Source organism: Trachurus japonicus, chromosome 18 (assembly GCF_045865225.1).
Source record: "Trachurus japonicus isolate A0001 chromosome 18, Traja_1.0".
NCBI lineage: Eukaryota > Metazoa > Chordata > Actinopteri > Carangiformes > Carangidae > Trachurus > Trachurus japonicus.
This window is the reverse complement of record NC_140924.1, coordinates 1,761,193-1,780,070: the sequence shown is the minus strand read 5'-3', so window position 1 is coordinate 1,780,070 and position 18,878 is coordinate 1,761,193. Positions and strand designations below refer to the sequence as shown.

General features: G+C 39.4%; 2 protein-coding genes across 2 annotated transcripts in view; both read left to right on the top strand.

Annotated features, from left to right (window-relative positions):
• LOC146968260 (beta-enolase) overlaps positions 1-18,878 on the top strand; it is a 471,092-nt gene that overhangs the window by 269,208 nt on the left and 183,006 nt on the right. The window lies entirely within an intron of this gene.
• The window catches only part of LOC146968270 (voltage-gated potassium channel subunit beta-3-like), a 41,347-nt gene continuing 29,524 nt past the window's right edge, over positions 7,056-18,878 (top strand). Inside the window, exons 1-2 of the mRNA XM_085760181.1 lie at positions 7,056-7,075; positions 12,330-12,636. Of these exons, the coding sequence (XP_085616307.1) occupies positions 12,332-12,636 (305 nt within the window). The 5' untranslated portion in view covers positions 7,056-7,075; positions 12,330-12,331. The remainder of the gene's footprint in view (positions 7,076-12,329; positions 12,637-18,878) is intronic.

The window sequence follows — 18,878 nt, the reverse complement described above, 5'->3', positions numbered from 1 at the left end:
ACAGATGTCGACCATCAGGTTACGTAACAACACAACCAGTGAGTTTCAGGTGCAGATGAGGAGGAAAACTCAACAAAAAGACACAACTAAAGGACACTAAACACTGAGATTAAAGTAATAATATCAATACAGAAGCTGAAAGTTTCAAACCTGAACACATGTAACCAGACTCAGGTCACTGCTCCATATACAAAAAGACAAAACTGCAGCGTGTGTGTGTGTGTGTGTTCAGTCAGTGTAATCCCTGTGGTCGCTCTAAATCTCTAATCCCACTGCCAACACACACACACACACACACACACACACACAGTTAGTCAGAAACAGGAAAAGGACAAACAGCAGACGTTTCCATTTACCCACAATTCCTCTCTGAGCCTCCAACATCTGTCACATGACCAGCAGAGTCTTCCTCTGACCTCTGACCTCATCGTCCTCACACTGACTCCCGGTCTTAAATCAGCTGTAAAACACTAAAAACATTATTATTATTTATCCTCCAGTTTGTTTCTCATCTCTTGGTTCCGTTGTTAGGTTCATTATCCATGATGCTGTGGCTATCTGACGTTCTCTTGTTCTCTTGTTAACCACTCATGAGAGATGACAGGAGACCGTTTATACTCGTCGAGCTGCAGACAACGCAACTCTCATTTATTCAACACTTTTTTTTTTTTTTCAATCAACAGCTTTATTTAAAAGAAGTTGACAAGTACAAATAGTATACAGGGAACAGTATACAATGAAAACACAAAGAACATGTGCCAGGGCTGATGTTCATTATAAAACAAGGTTATTATGGTTTTAATAGCCTTTTCATTTGCTGATTTGGTGATTAGCTTAAAATAAAGTTCCATTTCTTTTTGAAAAACATAAAAGCAAGGGGTTTTCTTAGAAAATTTACTTTTATGAATATGAAATTTTGCAAAAAATAAAAACAGATTTACTAAAAAGTAACATTTTCCTTCTTTCTTGGGATAATTATGGAAACCAAAAACAACATTTTCCCAAAGTAAAATAAAATCTATTGTAAAAGAGTCAATAATAAATTTACTAAGGTCTGCCCATAGTTTTTTCGTGTGAGAGCAAAGCCAGAACAAATGAACAACTGTTTCTGGATGCAAATTACAGAAAGAGCAGCTAATATTAATGTCCTTTTTACATTTTTGCATATAATGATTAGCTGGATAATATTTATGTATGATTTTGTAAGAAACCTCCTTAACCTTATTTGTGATTAAAAACTTGTTAGGAAGCATCCAAGTTTTTTTCCAATCGATATGATCTGTGAATATTCAACACTTTCAACAACGCTTCACTTCCTGCTCTAGCTACGGAAGCCACACAAGCCCAAACATCAACACAGACGGCTCAAAACTCAAAGCACATTCAAAACGAGTTACTAGTCGACATAAATCAGCACAAATGACAAAACGATAATAAACGGCGCTTACATTCCATGAAAAGGTTAGTTGAACACTTAGGATTTCAGTTCCTTCTTATCGTTATAACCGACTCTAACAACACAGATGTCATGATTTCAACCAGAGCGATTTAGAAGTCTGTAAAAACAAATAAGTTTGTTTTCTTTAGTTTAAACAGAGGTTCCTGACAAAGTCAAAAAGGCCTTAAACACATTAATGTGGTTCTTTTATGCGTTAAAGACATAAGAACGGGTCAGTGGAGACCGTTCAGTTCCCCTTTAGCATCTGTTCTTCTTCCTGAGGTCAAAAATATATTATATGGAAAAGAATACAGCAAATGGGAGCAAATAGCACACCACAGTCAGTCATATATTTTGGTCCTGTAAAGTTTTAGATGGTTTTTGGTTAGATTCTGTTACAGAATTATCAAATACTTTTGGCATTTCTGTGAATAATAACCCTTGTTTTATTACTTGGGAAACTACCAGAAAACATCAAGAAGAATGATATATATTTGTTTTTAATAATAAGAGTAGCACTAATTAAACAAATTACAAGAAACTGGTTAAAAGATGATAATTTAAACAATTCTAAATGGAGGGATTTGGTTAATGAGATATACGTATGTAATGGAGAAAATAACAATGAGAATTAGACATCAAGTTTGTGTTTTTGAAAAAAGATGAGAGGAGAAATGGGTGAGATATATATAACAAAGGATGTGTAAAGTATTTTCAATTGTAAGTGATGTATTTTCTGTCGTACCTAGTGCATATACAGTACTTTATGAAAATGTATCCTCTGACTGAAACCTTTATGTAATTATTAGAATTTGTATTTTTTTTCTTTCCTATTTTTATTACTATTATTGTTATTATTATTATTTTTACTTTTCATAATGTCTGATTATTTTACTATGTTTTTGTTTGTCTGTTTGTTCATTAAAAGAAAAAGATAATTTAAAAAAAGGAAAAGAATACACATTCAGACAGATACAAACAGATACATAGACAATATAGAGCATATAGACATAGACATCTTTATTTAGGAATAGAGATAGAAAAAAAAATTACTACAGAGTTACAGTTACTATACAGTTAAAGGACAATTCCGAGCAAATTCACCTCAGGCTGTATGTTCCTAACATTTCAGGTCTAACAGAAGGAATCTGAAGGTTTTCAGTTTAATCGCTCCTGTGTTGCGGTAGTTATGGTCTGTCCCCGCGTCGCCACGGCAACGATGAATGGGAGCGGATGTAAGTTCTGCTGCTCAGGCTGTTTCCATCCCTCAAAGCCACAGACAGCGTCAGATGGAGACTCAAACATGCACCCAGAAGTTTATTTACTTGAAGCAAGTCCAGAGTTGATGTGTTCACTGCAAAACCTCAACATTTTTCCAAGAATATTTCTTGTCAAAATGTCTCATTTCTAGTCAAAACTAAACTCTTTCCACTTAAAATAAGACTCATCACCTAAAATGAACTTGTTTTTAGATCATTTTCACTTGTTTCAAACTCATTTTTACTTAAAATAAGTACAAGAATCTGAAAGCGAGTGTTTTGTGTTTGTAATAAGAAAGAAAAACTTGCTCCACTATCAGATTTTTCTACTTATTTCAAGTGAAAATCTGCTTGAAAGAAGGAAAAAGTGTCTAAAAACAAGCTGCTTTTAATGTGATGAGTCTGATTTTAAGTAGAATGAGATTTGTTTTGACTAGAAATAAGACAAATATTATTGGTAAGATTTAGAGTTTTTGCAGTGACACAAACGGGAGCTTCCCACTGCACCTGAACACACCGAGCGTCAACTTGGTGTAAGTGTGGCTGCGTCTCTTTTTACTTTTTAAACACACACTAAAATTATGGAGTGTGAGCGTGTAGTTGACGCGTGTCTTAGGCCACAAAAACTCCACAGTTCTTCTTTCTCACAAGGGTTTATTTATTGAAACCTTTCTTCTCTTTACAACAAGAATAAAAAACTGTGTATCAATCCAAAATCAGGCCATAATCATTAGCACGATTAGCACGGTCAGAAACTAGCACGCTCTCCTCGCCTCCATAATCATAACTGAACCTAAATGTGCACACATGACGTTACGCACGTCTCAGCCAATAAGAAGAGAGCAGCTGTTATTAACTAATAGGCACTCTTATAACCTCAATATACAAAATCAGAATAAATCCAACAAATCTAAATTATTTATCACCTTATGTGTAATTTACAAAATGGCTCTAACATCTAGTTTTACAAACATGTCGGCTTGTTTGAAGTAATGATAATAAACTACACTATAACCCATGTCTTTACATATTAACAACAATATCCTGATCAATGGAAGTTCTTTTTAAAATAATGTTGTTTTAGAGCTGTTTTAAATCTATTTAGTTGTTTTTATAACTTGTTACTAGGGATGTCACCATTACTATCTAAACTTCCTAAATACCGTCACTTTCCAAAAAAAAAGATCATGTATGAACCGTATGTGCAGATGTGCTCCAAAGTGAAGGTGAATGCTCAGACACTGGTCCATTTACCTATAAAAGTAACTTTGAATTGGTGGGAATTTAAATGCTAGAGTGTCATTTGTAATTAAAAAAAAAGATTAAAATTAACTTAAACATTTGGTATCGATGACACTTCCCCTGGCGGATGAATAATTGTTCATATTTTAATAGATATTTTAAATATTTTATAATTAGTAATGTATATTTCAACTATAGTATTTGATTTTACACATTAATAGTGTTGTGAAATTAATTAGTGCATAATAATCGTGATGATCGTAATACCGTGATTATTTCTGGGAACAGCAGAAATAATCGTACCAAAAAAATCTATTATCGTGACGTCCCTACTTGTTACAGAGCTCCAGTCTTGTATTTCTCTGTATGTGACTGTGTTCATGTGGTTTTATGTTGGGTTAAATAAATCAACCGTCAGCTGTGTGTCTGTTTAACAGCTGGACCGATCAATATGAAACTGATAACTGATCAGAGTGATGGACGGGACCGGATTAATTCACTTTATCAGAGTAAAAGAATAACAGTTCTAGTCAGAGAAGAGGAATCGAACAACATCCTTATTAATGGAAGTTCTTTTTAAAGTAATGTTGTTTTAGAGCTGTTTTAAATCTATTTAGTTGTTTAATATAACTTGTTACAGAGCTCCAGTCTAGCGTTGCTCTGTATGTGACTGTGTTCATGTAGTTTTATGTTTGGGTTAAATAAAACGACTAGAGCTGGGCCGATACGCTTTTGTGCCGATTCGATTCTCTAACGATGATTTTATGGGTCCCGATTCGATTTAAATTGCGATTCTGATTAAACAAGTATTTGCGATTCGATTTTACCAAGTATTGTGATTTTATATTTCAATTATTGTGATTTTCTTTCCTTAAACAAGAGCAGGTTGAACCAAACACTTGATAATACATCATAAGTCATATTAACAAAAAACAATACACACATCACATCAGTTTGTCTGTTGTGTTGGTTTGTTCACATAGATATCTGTGAACAAACCAACACAACAGGCCGGTTTGACTTTGTCGAGTGTAATGGCACAGAATACATGATCGTACAATAAAGATTGGTCGTCCCAAAAAAATTTAAAAAATTAAAAAATCGGCAGAAAAAAATGAATGAATTAATGAATGAATGAATGAATACTTTAAAGCAGAAGTAAGCGATCCGGTGGTTTTGGCTAATGCTGCGTTCCAGGCAGGCTTTTGAAATCGTAAATTACAGCTTCAAGTCACGACTTACGACTTTGTAGCGTTCCAGGCAACCCACTCGTGTTTCTCCGACCTGTTTTACCGGTGAAAGTCACTATAACGGCCACTCGTAACTTCTGACCCGTGAACTCGTACCAGATCGACCTGGTACCACTTCACAGGTCGGAAAAACACCAGTTACGAGTTTCCTTGAACGCACCATAACAGTCCTCGTCCCTGGGTCATTATCAAAATACGGTGATTTTCCGAGTCAAAAAAGTTCAAATTTTTTATTCAGTTTTCACAAATTTAATTTAGTGGGAACTATTTATTAGCATGTTGACCATGTTACCAACTATAATGGACAACTATAATATTTTTCTTTTTTTTTCATTTATTAAACGTATTTAGTCTTCGACAGTAACACCAATAACAAATATCTATAAAAGGCTAATTACACAAAATAGTGTCCAAGCTAGCCCAAAGCCAGCATGAGTCTTAAAATCTATAAATTATAGTTATTAAACTGTTTTTTTCTCCATAAAAATATTTCATTATAGCGCAAACCAAAGTAACACCAATGACACAAAAAAAGAACCACATTGAAAAATGACATTTTAATTGGAAATATCTTACTTTTTACTCATGAAAGAGACACTCACAATGTATTGTCTTAAATGGCTCTTTTTCTCCTTCTTCTTTCTGACCTTGGGAGTTCTCTTACATATTCTTAACCTTTCAAAATAATGGTCTGTGATACCAGTAACACCAATGACACCAAATTGAAGGACAGATATTCTTTTAAAAATATTTTATTATTAAATAGCCAATTTAGATTTAATTTTATTCATATATTAAGCCCAGTGTTTGCCCATCATTGACCACTTCTTTTTTTTTAAACAAAAAAGAGGAAATATTTTTACACTGTCCAATAGCGTTGAACCATGGCAGTGGGACAAGTGTTTTTTTTTAGATACAAAGGAAATTAAAACAGAAAAAAATAAAATAAAACAGTAAATATATAAACTGAAATTATCATCATCATTTAAAATGGTTTTAAATTACATAATTTTGGTTTAATGTGGATGATTTTTTTAAATTTTCAAGCATTTGTGTGTCTGGAAAGTGCAGGGACATGTTTTTCACCGTATTTTGATAATGACCCCCCTACGTCACCACATTCAGGCGCATCCCTTGGCTGCACACACAGAGAGGACTGCCCCTTTATGCCGTTCTCTCTCCTCATTGGATAAAAATTGTAGGATACCAGGAAAGTTTTCTCCTGGGCTCAGAGCAGAGCAGAGTGACTGACAGACCCGTGTTTCAGACCAAACACTCTATAGAAGTGATTGCTGTCGGAATATATAACTATTTAAGACTTATATTAACACAAACATTCACCTTACTTCTGCTTTAATTCAAACATGTGAATAACATATTACACTTGAAGCACTAGTCGATAAAAACCTTGTATGTTTGAAAAGGAGTAGGAAGAAGCATGAGCTTATTAATTCCTATCCTAAATCGCGATTAATATGAAAATCGATATGAAACTGATAACTGATCAGAGTGATGGACCGGATCAATTCACTTTATCAGAGTGAAAGAATAACAGTTCCAGTCAGAGAAGAGGAATCGAACCTGCAGCTGCGTCCTTGTCCCTCGTCCTGTCCTCTGTGTGAGATTAGAGATGCATCTGGATTACGGGCACCGGGCCACGGCAGACATCTGTACTCTCTCTGGCGGAGTTTTTTTTTTTTTTTAGGGATGCAGGTCGTCATTAGCAACGTAGACAGACCTGATATGTGAGCTCTGATTGGAGGGATTACAGCAGCGGGATTAAAATGAGCCGCGGCACAGACACACGGAGCAGCAGGACGGAGAGACGACCGGGGACGACCGGCAGCAGACGACCGCACACACACACCGGACTCACCTGACCACAGGTAGGACACACACACACACACACACACACACACACACACACACACACACCTGTAAACACACCTGTCAACACACCTGTCGACAGGTGTGTTTACAGGTGTACAGGGTTATTATAGTTCAAAACATAATCTAGTGAAATGAAATTGGGCATCAAGGTGCAAAGGGGACAGGTGCACGTGCCTCCATGGATTGATTTCTGAAGACTGAAGAAAATTACTTTTTTTGGTCAAAAATATTGTTGAGAAAATTCTGGAAAAATTACTTTCTTTTTTTTTTAAAGAAAAAAGTGATAAAAAATTTCAAATAAAGAAGTTTTTTAAAACAAATTCTAGAAAAAAGTAGTGAGAATTCTTTAAAGGGACAACCAGGAGTTTTGTTAAAGCGAAGTGTTTTCTCACTACATTTATGAGCCTCCGCACCGTGAAATTCTTTGACCGGGTCAAGACAGACTCATGTTTTCATTCATCAATAATTAAAGTCAGAGGTTGGAAGACGATCACATACCGTCGTAGTTCCCACCATAAACGGAGATTCATACGGCGGCGTTATTCTCATGACTCGCCACGAAACCGAAAGTAAAGAAACGCTGGTCGGCTCGCCCAGCATTTCCACCACCACTAATAATAACAAAATAACCATAGAGACAAAACCATAGATTTATCTAAAATGGACCATTAAAGCTCCAGTTGGTAAGTTGACGAAAGTGAAAGTAAACTCTGCGACTTGCTCGGAAATTTCAAGACAATACTCCGTCAGGTCCCTTTATGAACCTCTGCCAAAGAGTTTATAAACCGTCTTTGCCTCTGCCAAGCGCCCCACACACACACAGACACACACAAAGTAGCCATAAACGCACCCACAGAAGATGTACCGTATCCATAGCACGACGTGTAGGAGCGGTGATTGGCTGCTCCTCCTGCTCCCTCTACCTGACTGGTGGAGAATCGTCGGGCGCGGTGGATTTTGGCAAATACGATTACAGGCTGTAGGTGGAGCCAGAGGAGTTGGATTTTGTCCTAAATTACTCATTTAATGTCTGACCATCAGAATATAGTGACAGTTCCAGCAAATATGACTGAATAATTGTTACCAACTGAAGCTTTAACAAGTGGTAACGTAGATTCATCCACATTAATATCAGACTTTTTTATAACCAAATAGAAACTCCTGGTTGTCCCTTTAATTATAATAACAAAATAACCATAGAGACAAAACCATAGATTTATCTAAAATGGACCATTAACAAGTGGTAACGGAGATTCATCCACATTAATATGAGACTTTTTATAACCAAATAGAAACTCCTCGTTGTCCCTTTAAAAAAGTAAAATATTTTCTCAAAAATGTATCAAAAAAGTGGTAACATTTTCAAAAAGTTTTTAAAAAATTATAGAAGAAACTGGTAAAATTCCTCAAAAAAATGTTAAAGGGATAGTTCACCCAAAATTCAAATTTCTTTTCTCATTATCTCCTCCCCCTCATGTGGACTAAGGGCTGGGAGAAGTTTCAGAGTCCTCCGTGGCTTCTCTGAGTTACAGCGGGGCTCCGTGCAGCACTGCATGTCCATATGACGGTTGAGAACGGAGCTCACTTTTCTTCGTCCAAAAAGACACACCAAAAAACATCCAAATACCTCCATAGTGCTCGTCTGTAATGTCCCTCTTGTATTTGCACTGACGCCGGCGCAAATCGCACAAGATTTGGACGGACCAGGAAGAGGAGCTTCCGCTACAAACAAGCTTAAAATATAGACTTATTTAAATTTTACGCGCTAACCTGTAATCTCTGGTTTATGACAGATAAGACTACACAGATATAGGCTACACATGGTAACATGGTAGATGATAAATAACCTCATCCACCGCTCCATGGATTGATTTCTCACCGGCTTCGTTGTTGGAAACAGATGATGCACATGGAGGAGAGGAGGGTTAGAGACACAGAGGAGGAGGAGACACCAGACTTAGTTCCTCTCTAGATGGATGAATTATTTTCTACTTCTTGAGTCAAGTAACGCTGATAACGATGCATCTTATTGTCAGTAACGGTAACGGCATAGAACTCTGTAGTATTTCCACCTTAACTCTGTAGTATTTCCACCTTAACTCTGTAGGATTTCCACCTTAACTCTGTAGTATTTCCACCTCTTTAGTATTTCCACCTTAACTCTGTAGTATTTCCACCTTAACACTGCATGATTTCCACCTTAACTCTGTAGGATTTCCACCTTAACTCTTTGTATTCCCACCTTAACTCTTTAGGATTTCTACCTTAACTCTGTAGGAGTTAACTATTTCCACCTTAACTCTTTAGTATTTCCACCTTAACTCTGTAGTCGACTATTTCCACCTTAACTCTGTAGTCGACTATTTCCACCTTAACTCTGTAATATTTCCACCATACCTCTTCAGAATGGATGAATGGAGGCTCTTGTAACGGGGGTAACAGTAACTTTATGATTACTCGTCACTGAGAAAAGTAGCGAAACTAAATAAAAACTATTGAATTCCTCTAAAATAAAAACTGAAGTAAGGGACTGATCGTTATTTATCATCAGTGCCACCGGAGGGATTCACGGGACTTTTTTTTTTTTTTACATGACCCCCCTGTCGGAGTCAGTAAATTTTAACATGACCCTGCATTAAGCCTTATCAAAAGATACATGACCCCCCCCCCAGCCATCGACACGATCGCATCACGTAGCGCGTGACACTACATTATTTCATTTTGACAACCATGTGTGCAACACCTTCTCATCACAATGCCATTTATCAGCTGTTATTAAAATCCAACTCATCAATAACAGAATCGCGATTTTGGACCAGCTCACATTACACAACAAACCATTAACAATTAATCCACACTCAAACCGAAGCAACAATAATGTGAACTGTACTCAACAACGTATTATTATAAGGTTTACGACAGATATGATAGACAACTGTGTGTGTGTGTGTGTGTGTGTGTGTGTGTGTGTGTGTGTGTGTGTGTGTAAGAAAGAGAGAGAGAGAGAGAGAGAGAGAGAGAGAGAGAGAGAGAGAGAGAGAGAGAGAGAGAGAGAGAGAGAGAAAGTCTGTAACCTGTTAGCTGTTAGCTACCGTAGCTCAGGCGTCGGTCTCCCGTCAGGTAAAAGCTGCTGTTTATTCCTCAAATGAAGCTCATGAAGTTGTCCTCTCCGGTACAGTTATCCATCACTGCTGTTGAATTAGCCGCTAAACTGCTGGACGCGAAAACCGAGGGGGGGGGGGGGGGGGCGGGTTGTTTGTTTACAATTCACAAAAGCAACGTGAACGTACGTGCTGCTCAGACTATGTAGAGTTACGCAATGAGGCAGGCAGGCAGCGTAGCCTCTGTACGGTACTGAAGTTAAACTCACTCACCCATAAAAGACGTGCTAAGCCGCGGGCGAAATCCTTATTGAGTTCTTGGCGAAGCGGTTAGCATCTTCGCCTGCGGTGCGGGAGACTCGGGTTCGAACCCCACTCAGGGCAGATCAGAACAATATAAAATAACGTTGTGATTTAGGGGCCGTGGCTCTCATTGTCATCAGTGCTTGCAGCTTTGAAAAGTCCCGTTTTTGTTTTGTTTTTGTTTTTTTGCGAGCATTGCAGTGTCCTCCAGACAAAATGTTGAATGACCCCCCCTCGCTGACCTTTTTTTTTTAGTGGACCCACCCCTCAACAAAGAATATTATGACATGACCCCCCCCCATTTTCCTCCGGTGGCCCATTCCATAAATAACGAACGGTCCCTAAAGCTGCTTCATCACTTGTTGAACTGACTAAAACTGAACAACTAAATAAAACTAGATAAAAGTATCATTTCCTGATGGAAATGCGTGTGAATGCTGAAAGCAGCTGAACGCTGTTGCAGAATTAGCAAATAGTGCAAGCAGTGATCACCATACAAATGTTTGACTGAGGTAGGAATCAAACCCACAACCTCATGATCAGTAGACTTTCACTCTGCCTCTAGGCCACAGTGCGCACACAGTTACAGAGACTGTTGTCTGTTGATGAGCTGTACTCTGTCTCACTCTGAAGTTCACGAGCCCAAAGCTGCACCTGTTGGAAACACACTGTGTCAACACCAAGAAAGCTTGAGAGTCAAGCTTGAATGACTTAGAATGAAAATGTCTGTGAATTTCAGGCTGAGAGCAGCAGTTTCAACATGAAGCAAGTTATCAGAAGTCAACAGAGGACGACTGGGAAAATAATTCACTATAATTGTTGTTGAGGCAAGATTTGAACCAGCAACCTTCAGGTCTTCAGCCCAGTGAGCTGACCACTAGGCTACAGACAGAGACAGTATGTGAGGGGCAAAGAAAACCTTTAATAAGAGGATCACTGGCTTCTGCTTAAAAAAAAAAGTAAGGAAAGTGCAGAAATTAGCCACACCAAGTAAGAAGAGGACTTTTTTGTGACCTGTGACTATTTTTTGGTGAATTAAAACGAATTAAAAAGCACTTAACAGCAAGTTACAAAGTTGAGCTCCTTCTCTTGCTGCTGTGAAAAAAAATGCATTGGGCTGAATGAGAGCAGAGAGCTCCCTGGCTGCATTTAAAAAATATTTTAAATTATTATCTAAGTCTCTTCGCATTTTTGACCAGAATTTTAGCCAGAAGACAAGTGTGGCTACAAAACTGGAGAAAATAATTTGTCTAGAGTTTAATTTGTGGCCGTGCTGACAGTTTAGCCAGAAAAACTCTAGAATGTTTTTTTGCCTCTCTCCACTCTGGCTGACGATGTCACCACTCTAGCTCTGCTCGTTAGACGCAACACACACACATTATAAAGCTGGATTTTGTCAAAAAACGTAATGATTTTAAAACTGCCAAATATCAGAAACTGTTGAAGATATCAATAAGCTGAGTCATAGAGGAACACTTAAAAAGTTTGTCTACAGCTTAGAATTTGAATGAAGTCTCTAGCAGAAAGTATGGTGAAGCTTTAGTGGCTGAAAGAAGTAAGAAGATTTGAAGAGTTTGAAGACTGTTCCAATGCATTCTCTATGGGGGAAAAAAAAATCAGAAATAGTTGAATATTGCAAAAAGTATGAATATTTGAAAAGAGAAAAGTAATTCCGATAAAGTCCAGAAAAAGCGGCACGATTTGATGTATGAATTGTTGGAATAGCACAAAGTATGAAGGACTAGAAGAAGACCGTAAAAAGGCGGAAGAAAATGGCCGAACAGATGAACAATAGTGTGAATGCTGAAAGCATTCACACTAACTAAAGAACATTTTGTGCATCCAGCCATGTTTGCAGGACGCGCCTCGGCGTCGGGAGCGGCCGTGGGCTCGGCGGGCGGCGGCGGCGGGGGGAAAGGAGGGAAGTTCTCGGTGGAGGAGCTGTACGGATTCACCAAGAAGCCCAAGGTGAGCAGAGGGAACTCTGGGAGAGCGGAGCGCGGCGAGGGCAAGAAGGGCACGAAGGAGCGGGAGGAGTCGGCGCTCGCCGCGCACATACTGGAGGCAGCCAGGAGGCTGATGGAGAGACGACGGCTGGAGATCTACCTGAAGGAGTGTGACATCACCATGGAGACCAGCCTCATGCCCTACAGGTGAGACATCACCATGGAGACCAGCTTCATGCCATACAGGTGAGACTGAGAGACAGACAGGTAGAGACATCACCATGGAGACCAGCCTTAGAGAGAGACAGGTAGAGACAGACAGGTGGAGACAGACAGGTGAGATGTGTGTGTAATGACCCTGAGTCGCCACCAGGTGTCACTGACTCATTTCTATTGATGACATCACTGACCATCAATATGTCATGTGATGTCATACTTCATATGATGATGTCATGATACGATACGATAAACTTTATTGTCCCGTTCAGGGAAATTTGTGTTGGACTCTGCAGCTGCACCATAAATGCCTTGATGGCCACAATGACAAACACCCTAACCTTACTCTCCTGCAGTTAAACATGAGAAAACGGGATTCTCCCTCCTACCACTGCTTGCTGTGTGAGGGCCTGGGCCACTGAACAGGCCACAAGGTTCACACTTTATATACACTGCTCAAAAAAATAAAGGGAATCTCAATTCAATCTCAATTAATGAAATATTGCAGTTTAAAATTGTTATTCAATATAATAATAGAGTGTGTTGAGAACAAAATAACATAAAAAATATCAATGTAAATCACAATTATCATCCCAGGTTGATTTCACACGGGTGTGATATACTTGGAGTTACAATGTGTCTCTTAAAGCAGAAGTAAGCGATCCGGTGGTTTTGGCTAATGCTGCGTTCCAGGCAGGCTTTTGAAACCGTAAATTACAGCTTCAAGTCACGAGTCACGACTTACGACTTTGTAGCGTTCCAGGCAACCCACTCGTGTTTCTCCGACCTGTTTTACCTGTGAAAGTCACTATAACGGCCACTCGTAACTTCTGACCCGTGAACTCGTACCAGATCGAACTGGTACCACTTCACAGGTCGGAAAAACACCAGTTACGAGTTGCCTTGAACGCACCACAGCAGATGGAGTTAGCAGCCCCCGCCCTCGTCATGGATCTATTGGTCCTCGTCCCTACGTCACCACATTCAGGCGCATCCCTTGGCTGCACACACAGAGAGGACTGCCCCTTTATGCCGTTCTCTCTCCTCATTGGATAAAGGTTGTAGGATACAAGGAAAGTTTTCTCCTGGGCTCAGAGCAGAGCAGAGTGACTGACAGACCCGTGTTTCAGACCAAACACTCTATAGAAGTGATTGCTGTCGGAAGATACAACTATTTAAGACTTAGATTAACACAAACATTCACCTTACTTCTGCTTTAAGTGTTCCCTTTATTATCAACAATAGACATAGCAAAGACACATGGTGACAGGAGTCAAAGTGGAGAGGCCATCTAGTCCAGTAATTTTAGGCCAAAAAAGGGGTCAACGTTAAACAAATTGCAACAGAAGCAAACTCAACTGATTTTGTATCCTCAACATGACCTGAGTGAGGGAAAAAAAGCCCCGAAGAATCCCATTAGGGGAAAGTTTCGAAAAACACCCAAACATATCCCATTTATACGCATATAAAAAAATGTTTTCATGTGAATAGGGTAAAATTTGTAACCTTTAGATATCTCCATGAAAATTACTGAGTTGATTACTTACATTAAGACAAACAAAAAATGTATTACAAGTTTTTTGAAATTATTTGTTAACATTAGCAAATTTGCATAAATCTGCATACATTTGCATAAATCGCACCATTTTGACGGCACATGTATATATGAAGTTGCTGTGGTGGCACCAGCATGAAAATTGGAATGAGTTGACTCCATCGGTCAACCGACAAGTTGACCACTTTAAATTTCAAGATGACTGCAATTTTTCAAGACAGCCACATCCTTAGTAGAGCAGGTATGGCATGCTCCGTCTCTATTAATGCTCATGGGCCTAAATTGGTTCCATTCCTTAAGTTTTTTAACTGTAATATGTTAACAAGATTGAACAAGACATTTTCACCTGCTCTACTCAATGTTTAGATCAGGTGCTGTATGTATGCAAATTAGCCATACGTAATTGGATTATGCACTGTTGGCTCATGTCATACCTGCTCTACTAAGGATGTGGCTGTCTTGAAAAATCAACCAAAACCCGGCCATAGCAGCATATTTCAGTTTGTGCGAATCAGGGGATTTTACAGTCATCTTGAAATTTAAAGTGGTCAACTTGTCGGTTGACCGATGGAGTCAACTCACTCCAATTTTCATGCCGGTACCACCACAGCAACTTCATATATACATGTGCCGTCAAAACGGTGCAATTTATGCACATTTATTTACATTTATGCACATTTGCTCATGTTAACAAAGAATTTCAAAAAACTTGTAATACATTTTTTGTTTGTCTTAATGTAAGTAATCAACTCAGTAATTTTCATGGAGATATCTAAAAGTTAGAAATTTTACCCTATTCACGTGAAAAAAATGTTTTATATGCGTATAAATGGGATATGTTTGGGTGTTTTTCTAAACTTTCCCCTCATGGGATTCTTCGGGGCTTTTTTTCCCTCACTCAGGACATGCTGAGGATACAAAACCAGTTGAGTTTGATTCTGTTGCAATTTGTTTAACCTTTTCTCATAAAATGACTGGACTTATCTTGGAAGGCGGGACGGCTTATATAGCCCAGCTGCTCATGCAGTAGCCAATCAGGGGCGGGACCATCAACTCCACCTACACACACACACACACACAGGGAGAAAGAACACACACCATACACATACACAGCACAACATCCCTCCATAACAACCGCAAAACCTGTTTCCATAACAAAAAGTCGCATTTCCTTTAATCGATACGCTGACAAATCCACCCCCTCCAAGCATATAAACTTTTATGTGCATTTACTGCCTTTATTCGAATTTCTGGTGTTTCCATTCAAGTATTTATGCACATTTTGTGAAAATGCGCATAAGAAAAGGTGGATGGAAACGCAACTACAGTAGAACCAGAGTAGTGGGTGGAGACGACTGAGACTGAAGTGTGTTGAAGTGTCACCACCAGACTCTGAGTTGCGTAAGAACCATGTAACAACAGTGACCGTGATGTCATAACAGTGATGTCATAACAGTGATGTCACATGGAGCAGTAGAAGATGATGAAGATGATGGTGATGGTGATGATGATGATGATGATGATGATGATGCTCCAGTGACTCTGATCCACATCAGTCACCAGACCTGTGGCCCCGGGCTGGATGGAGCATGGTGGTGTGAGGGGCTCGTTACGTTGCTCTCACACACACACAGACAGACAGACACACACACACACACACACACACACACACACACACACACACACACACACACACACACACACACAGAGACACACAGACACACACACTAATACACACACTAATACACACTAACGCACACACAGAGAGAGAGAGCTGGGAGGCTGCAGTAGATTTATCGTGTGCAGACGAGTGTGTGAAGAAGAAGAAGAAAAGGAGGAGTGGGGGAGGAACTGATGTGTTCCTGTCTTTACTGTCAGATGATCTGTAGAACCAGTAGAACATGGACCAGTAGAACCAGTAGAACCAGTAGAACCAGTAGAACCAGTGGTTAAAGTGGCCTTTGTAGGGAGGGGGAGCCCTTCTTCACTAAAAACATTTTTATTTAGGGGAGACCGGGGATGGTTGTAACAGCATCACTTTCTCCAATAAGGGAATAACATTAGAGTCATGTGATCAATACCATGTGTACCCACTCCCTCCCTGACATTGCTGGTGAATTTGCATGGCTGTGTGAAGAAGTGTGTAGGTTTTACAGCCAAAACACTTCTTTTTATTTTTAGGTCAGAAACTAATACTTTGGACCAAGTCTTAATGTTGACTAGTATCGATATCATTGAAGTTTGAATTAGGTAATTTATAGGATGAAAGAGCAGGTGCATGGACCAGTGAAAGCCGGATGGTCTGAAGAACCAATATGTGTTACATAACGTTATCCACCGCTCCATGTGTTGATTCTCACCGGCTTCCTTGTAAACAAATGCACATGGCCAGCTGGAGCGTTAGCAAAACAGAGGAAAAGCTACTGGACAAAGCTACCGGACAGGGCCTAGGATGTTGGTGGCCCCCTAAACAAGATTTTTGTTTGTGGCCCTGCACTCTAAGCGCAAACACCAAATCACTGGTTAAAACTGAATACAGACGTGTTTATCCCTCTGAGGTTTGAGGCCATTTTCTCGACTTTTACATATTTAAGATACTTGCAGATGTAACAATACTCAAGTGTTTTATGTCTAAATATTAGAACCTCCGCTGTAAGCACACTGAGGCCAGTTTGTCCTAGAACACTGTAGAAAGAAATAATTTAGACCAAATGCTGGAAATTTGAGGTCTGCTTTTTGAAAAATGTCAAATCCCTTGTGAAAACACTCCTTCAGTCATGAGAATGAACTGTTTTGGTGCTTGAAATAGGATATGAATACAGTAATAGATACGTGTAGAAAACAAGTCTAAAATGACATTTTGTAAGATTGTTTTTTGAGTACAAATGTTGTCATTCTGCCGTTCTATTTTCACCAAATGTCTCAAATGTGAGATAAAATAAGCTGAATATTGACTTCACATTACATATAAAGCTCATAGCTGCACGTGCAGACCTCAGGATGTTTAAATGACTTGATGAACCCCGGTACCTTTCTGATCATGTGGCCCCCCACCTAACGGCTGTGGCCCTAAACAACCACATAGAGGGTTTATACCAGGGGCCGGTCCTGCTACCGGACTTTATGGATCTGAACCATGGCGCCTCCGTGGTAACTCGTCTAAGGCGTCGACGTGTTTCATGTTGTTTTTTGTTGTCATGGTGACGACTTTGTTCCTGTCCACCTTTGTTTCCAACACAAGTTCATACGGTTGTTCAGGGTTTATCCGTAGGCTACAACATGGCCGACACTCCCCTCGAATGACGTCATCGATACCAGTGTTTCCCACACATTCATCTATTCACAAAAGAATTACGTCCGCCACGAATAGACTTTTCGACGCTTTGCTCGACCAACGCAATATCGTTCCGTGCATTCGTCTCCACATAGCGTTGTTTGTTTCTCTGTTGTTGTTTTTGTCACACACAAAGAGAAGCACGCATGCATGACAGTAGTAAAGGCGGTAAAAGCGAAACTCGTACTCAGACTTTGGTCTTTTTGCCGCTCAGTGAGTGTTCTGCAGCGACTTCCGAGTACTGTGACATTAGGCTTGGGCGGTATCCAAATTTTGATACCTTCAAACTTCCTCCACATTTTACCGCGGTATACGGTATTACCGTGACTAATTAAAAATGATGACGTAAGCCTCAGGTGGCATTACCAAACATTGGCTTGTGTCTTCACCGTTCAGAAACGGAATACTAGGGCTAAACATTAGCAGACCAGCCTATTTTAGTAGGCTAAAACATATTAAAATTCAACCACACGTAAGTGATACTGGACATCAATTTTAGACATTAAATGACTTTTATATAATATTTAATCCTTATCTCCTATATAAGTGCATTGCATTTCTTCATGACGGTATTGAAACTCATACCGTTGCTATTTTTAAATACCTGCAGTATACCGCCCAAGCCTACGTGACATCACGTGCGTACCCTCTGTCGTCATGTGAATACATAGCCTACGTAGAGAGCTGCTCCACCTGACTCCGCCCCCTGACTCTTAGCTCATCCAAATATGGTCAAAGACGGGCAGAGGGGAGGGGCCTGTTAGCATCGTCCAGAGGAGGCAGAAAGTGGAGCCGGTGTAGGTACCAAATGTGTCCGGGGCCGCGACTCGTCGTGGTGGCGTAATGCGTTACGTTTCCGTGGCTACGACCATGGGATAAAGGAGATCGATGCTACCGCAGATGTTAGCTAATAATAATAATAATAATAATGAATTTTATTTGTAATGCACTTTATATAGAGCAAACAATCTCAAAGAGCTAAAGAGCTAAGTTAATCACCTCGCCCCGATAGTAAATATTGGACTCATCTGTCACAAACCACATCTCTTCTGAACAGTTTGACACGAAAATGGACAATTTTCAGACGGACAATTCAGAAGAAAATGAACTTTGTCTCTGCCTCAACAACACACTCTCGCCAGATTTGGCTCAGATCTCCATGGCAACGTCAAACACACGTTAGCTAACGCCCGCGCTAATTGCAGTATTTTAATCATTTTCGTCGCTGTTAGTTGTGTAAATGTTTCATGTTATCATAAGAAAATATAAATAGCTCACTTTAGTCTACCTACAACTTTTTACAAATCCTCACGACCAATCACGATGCCCCACGTCATCGCAAGG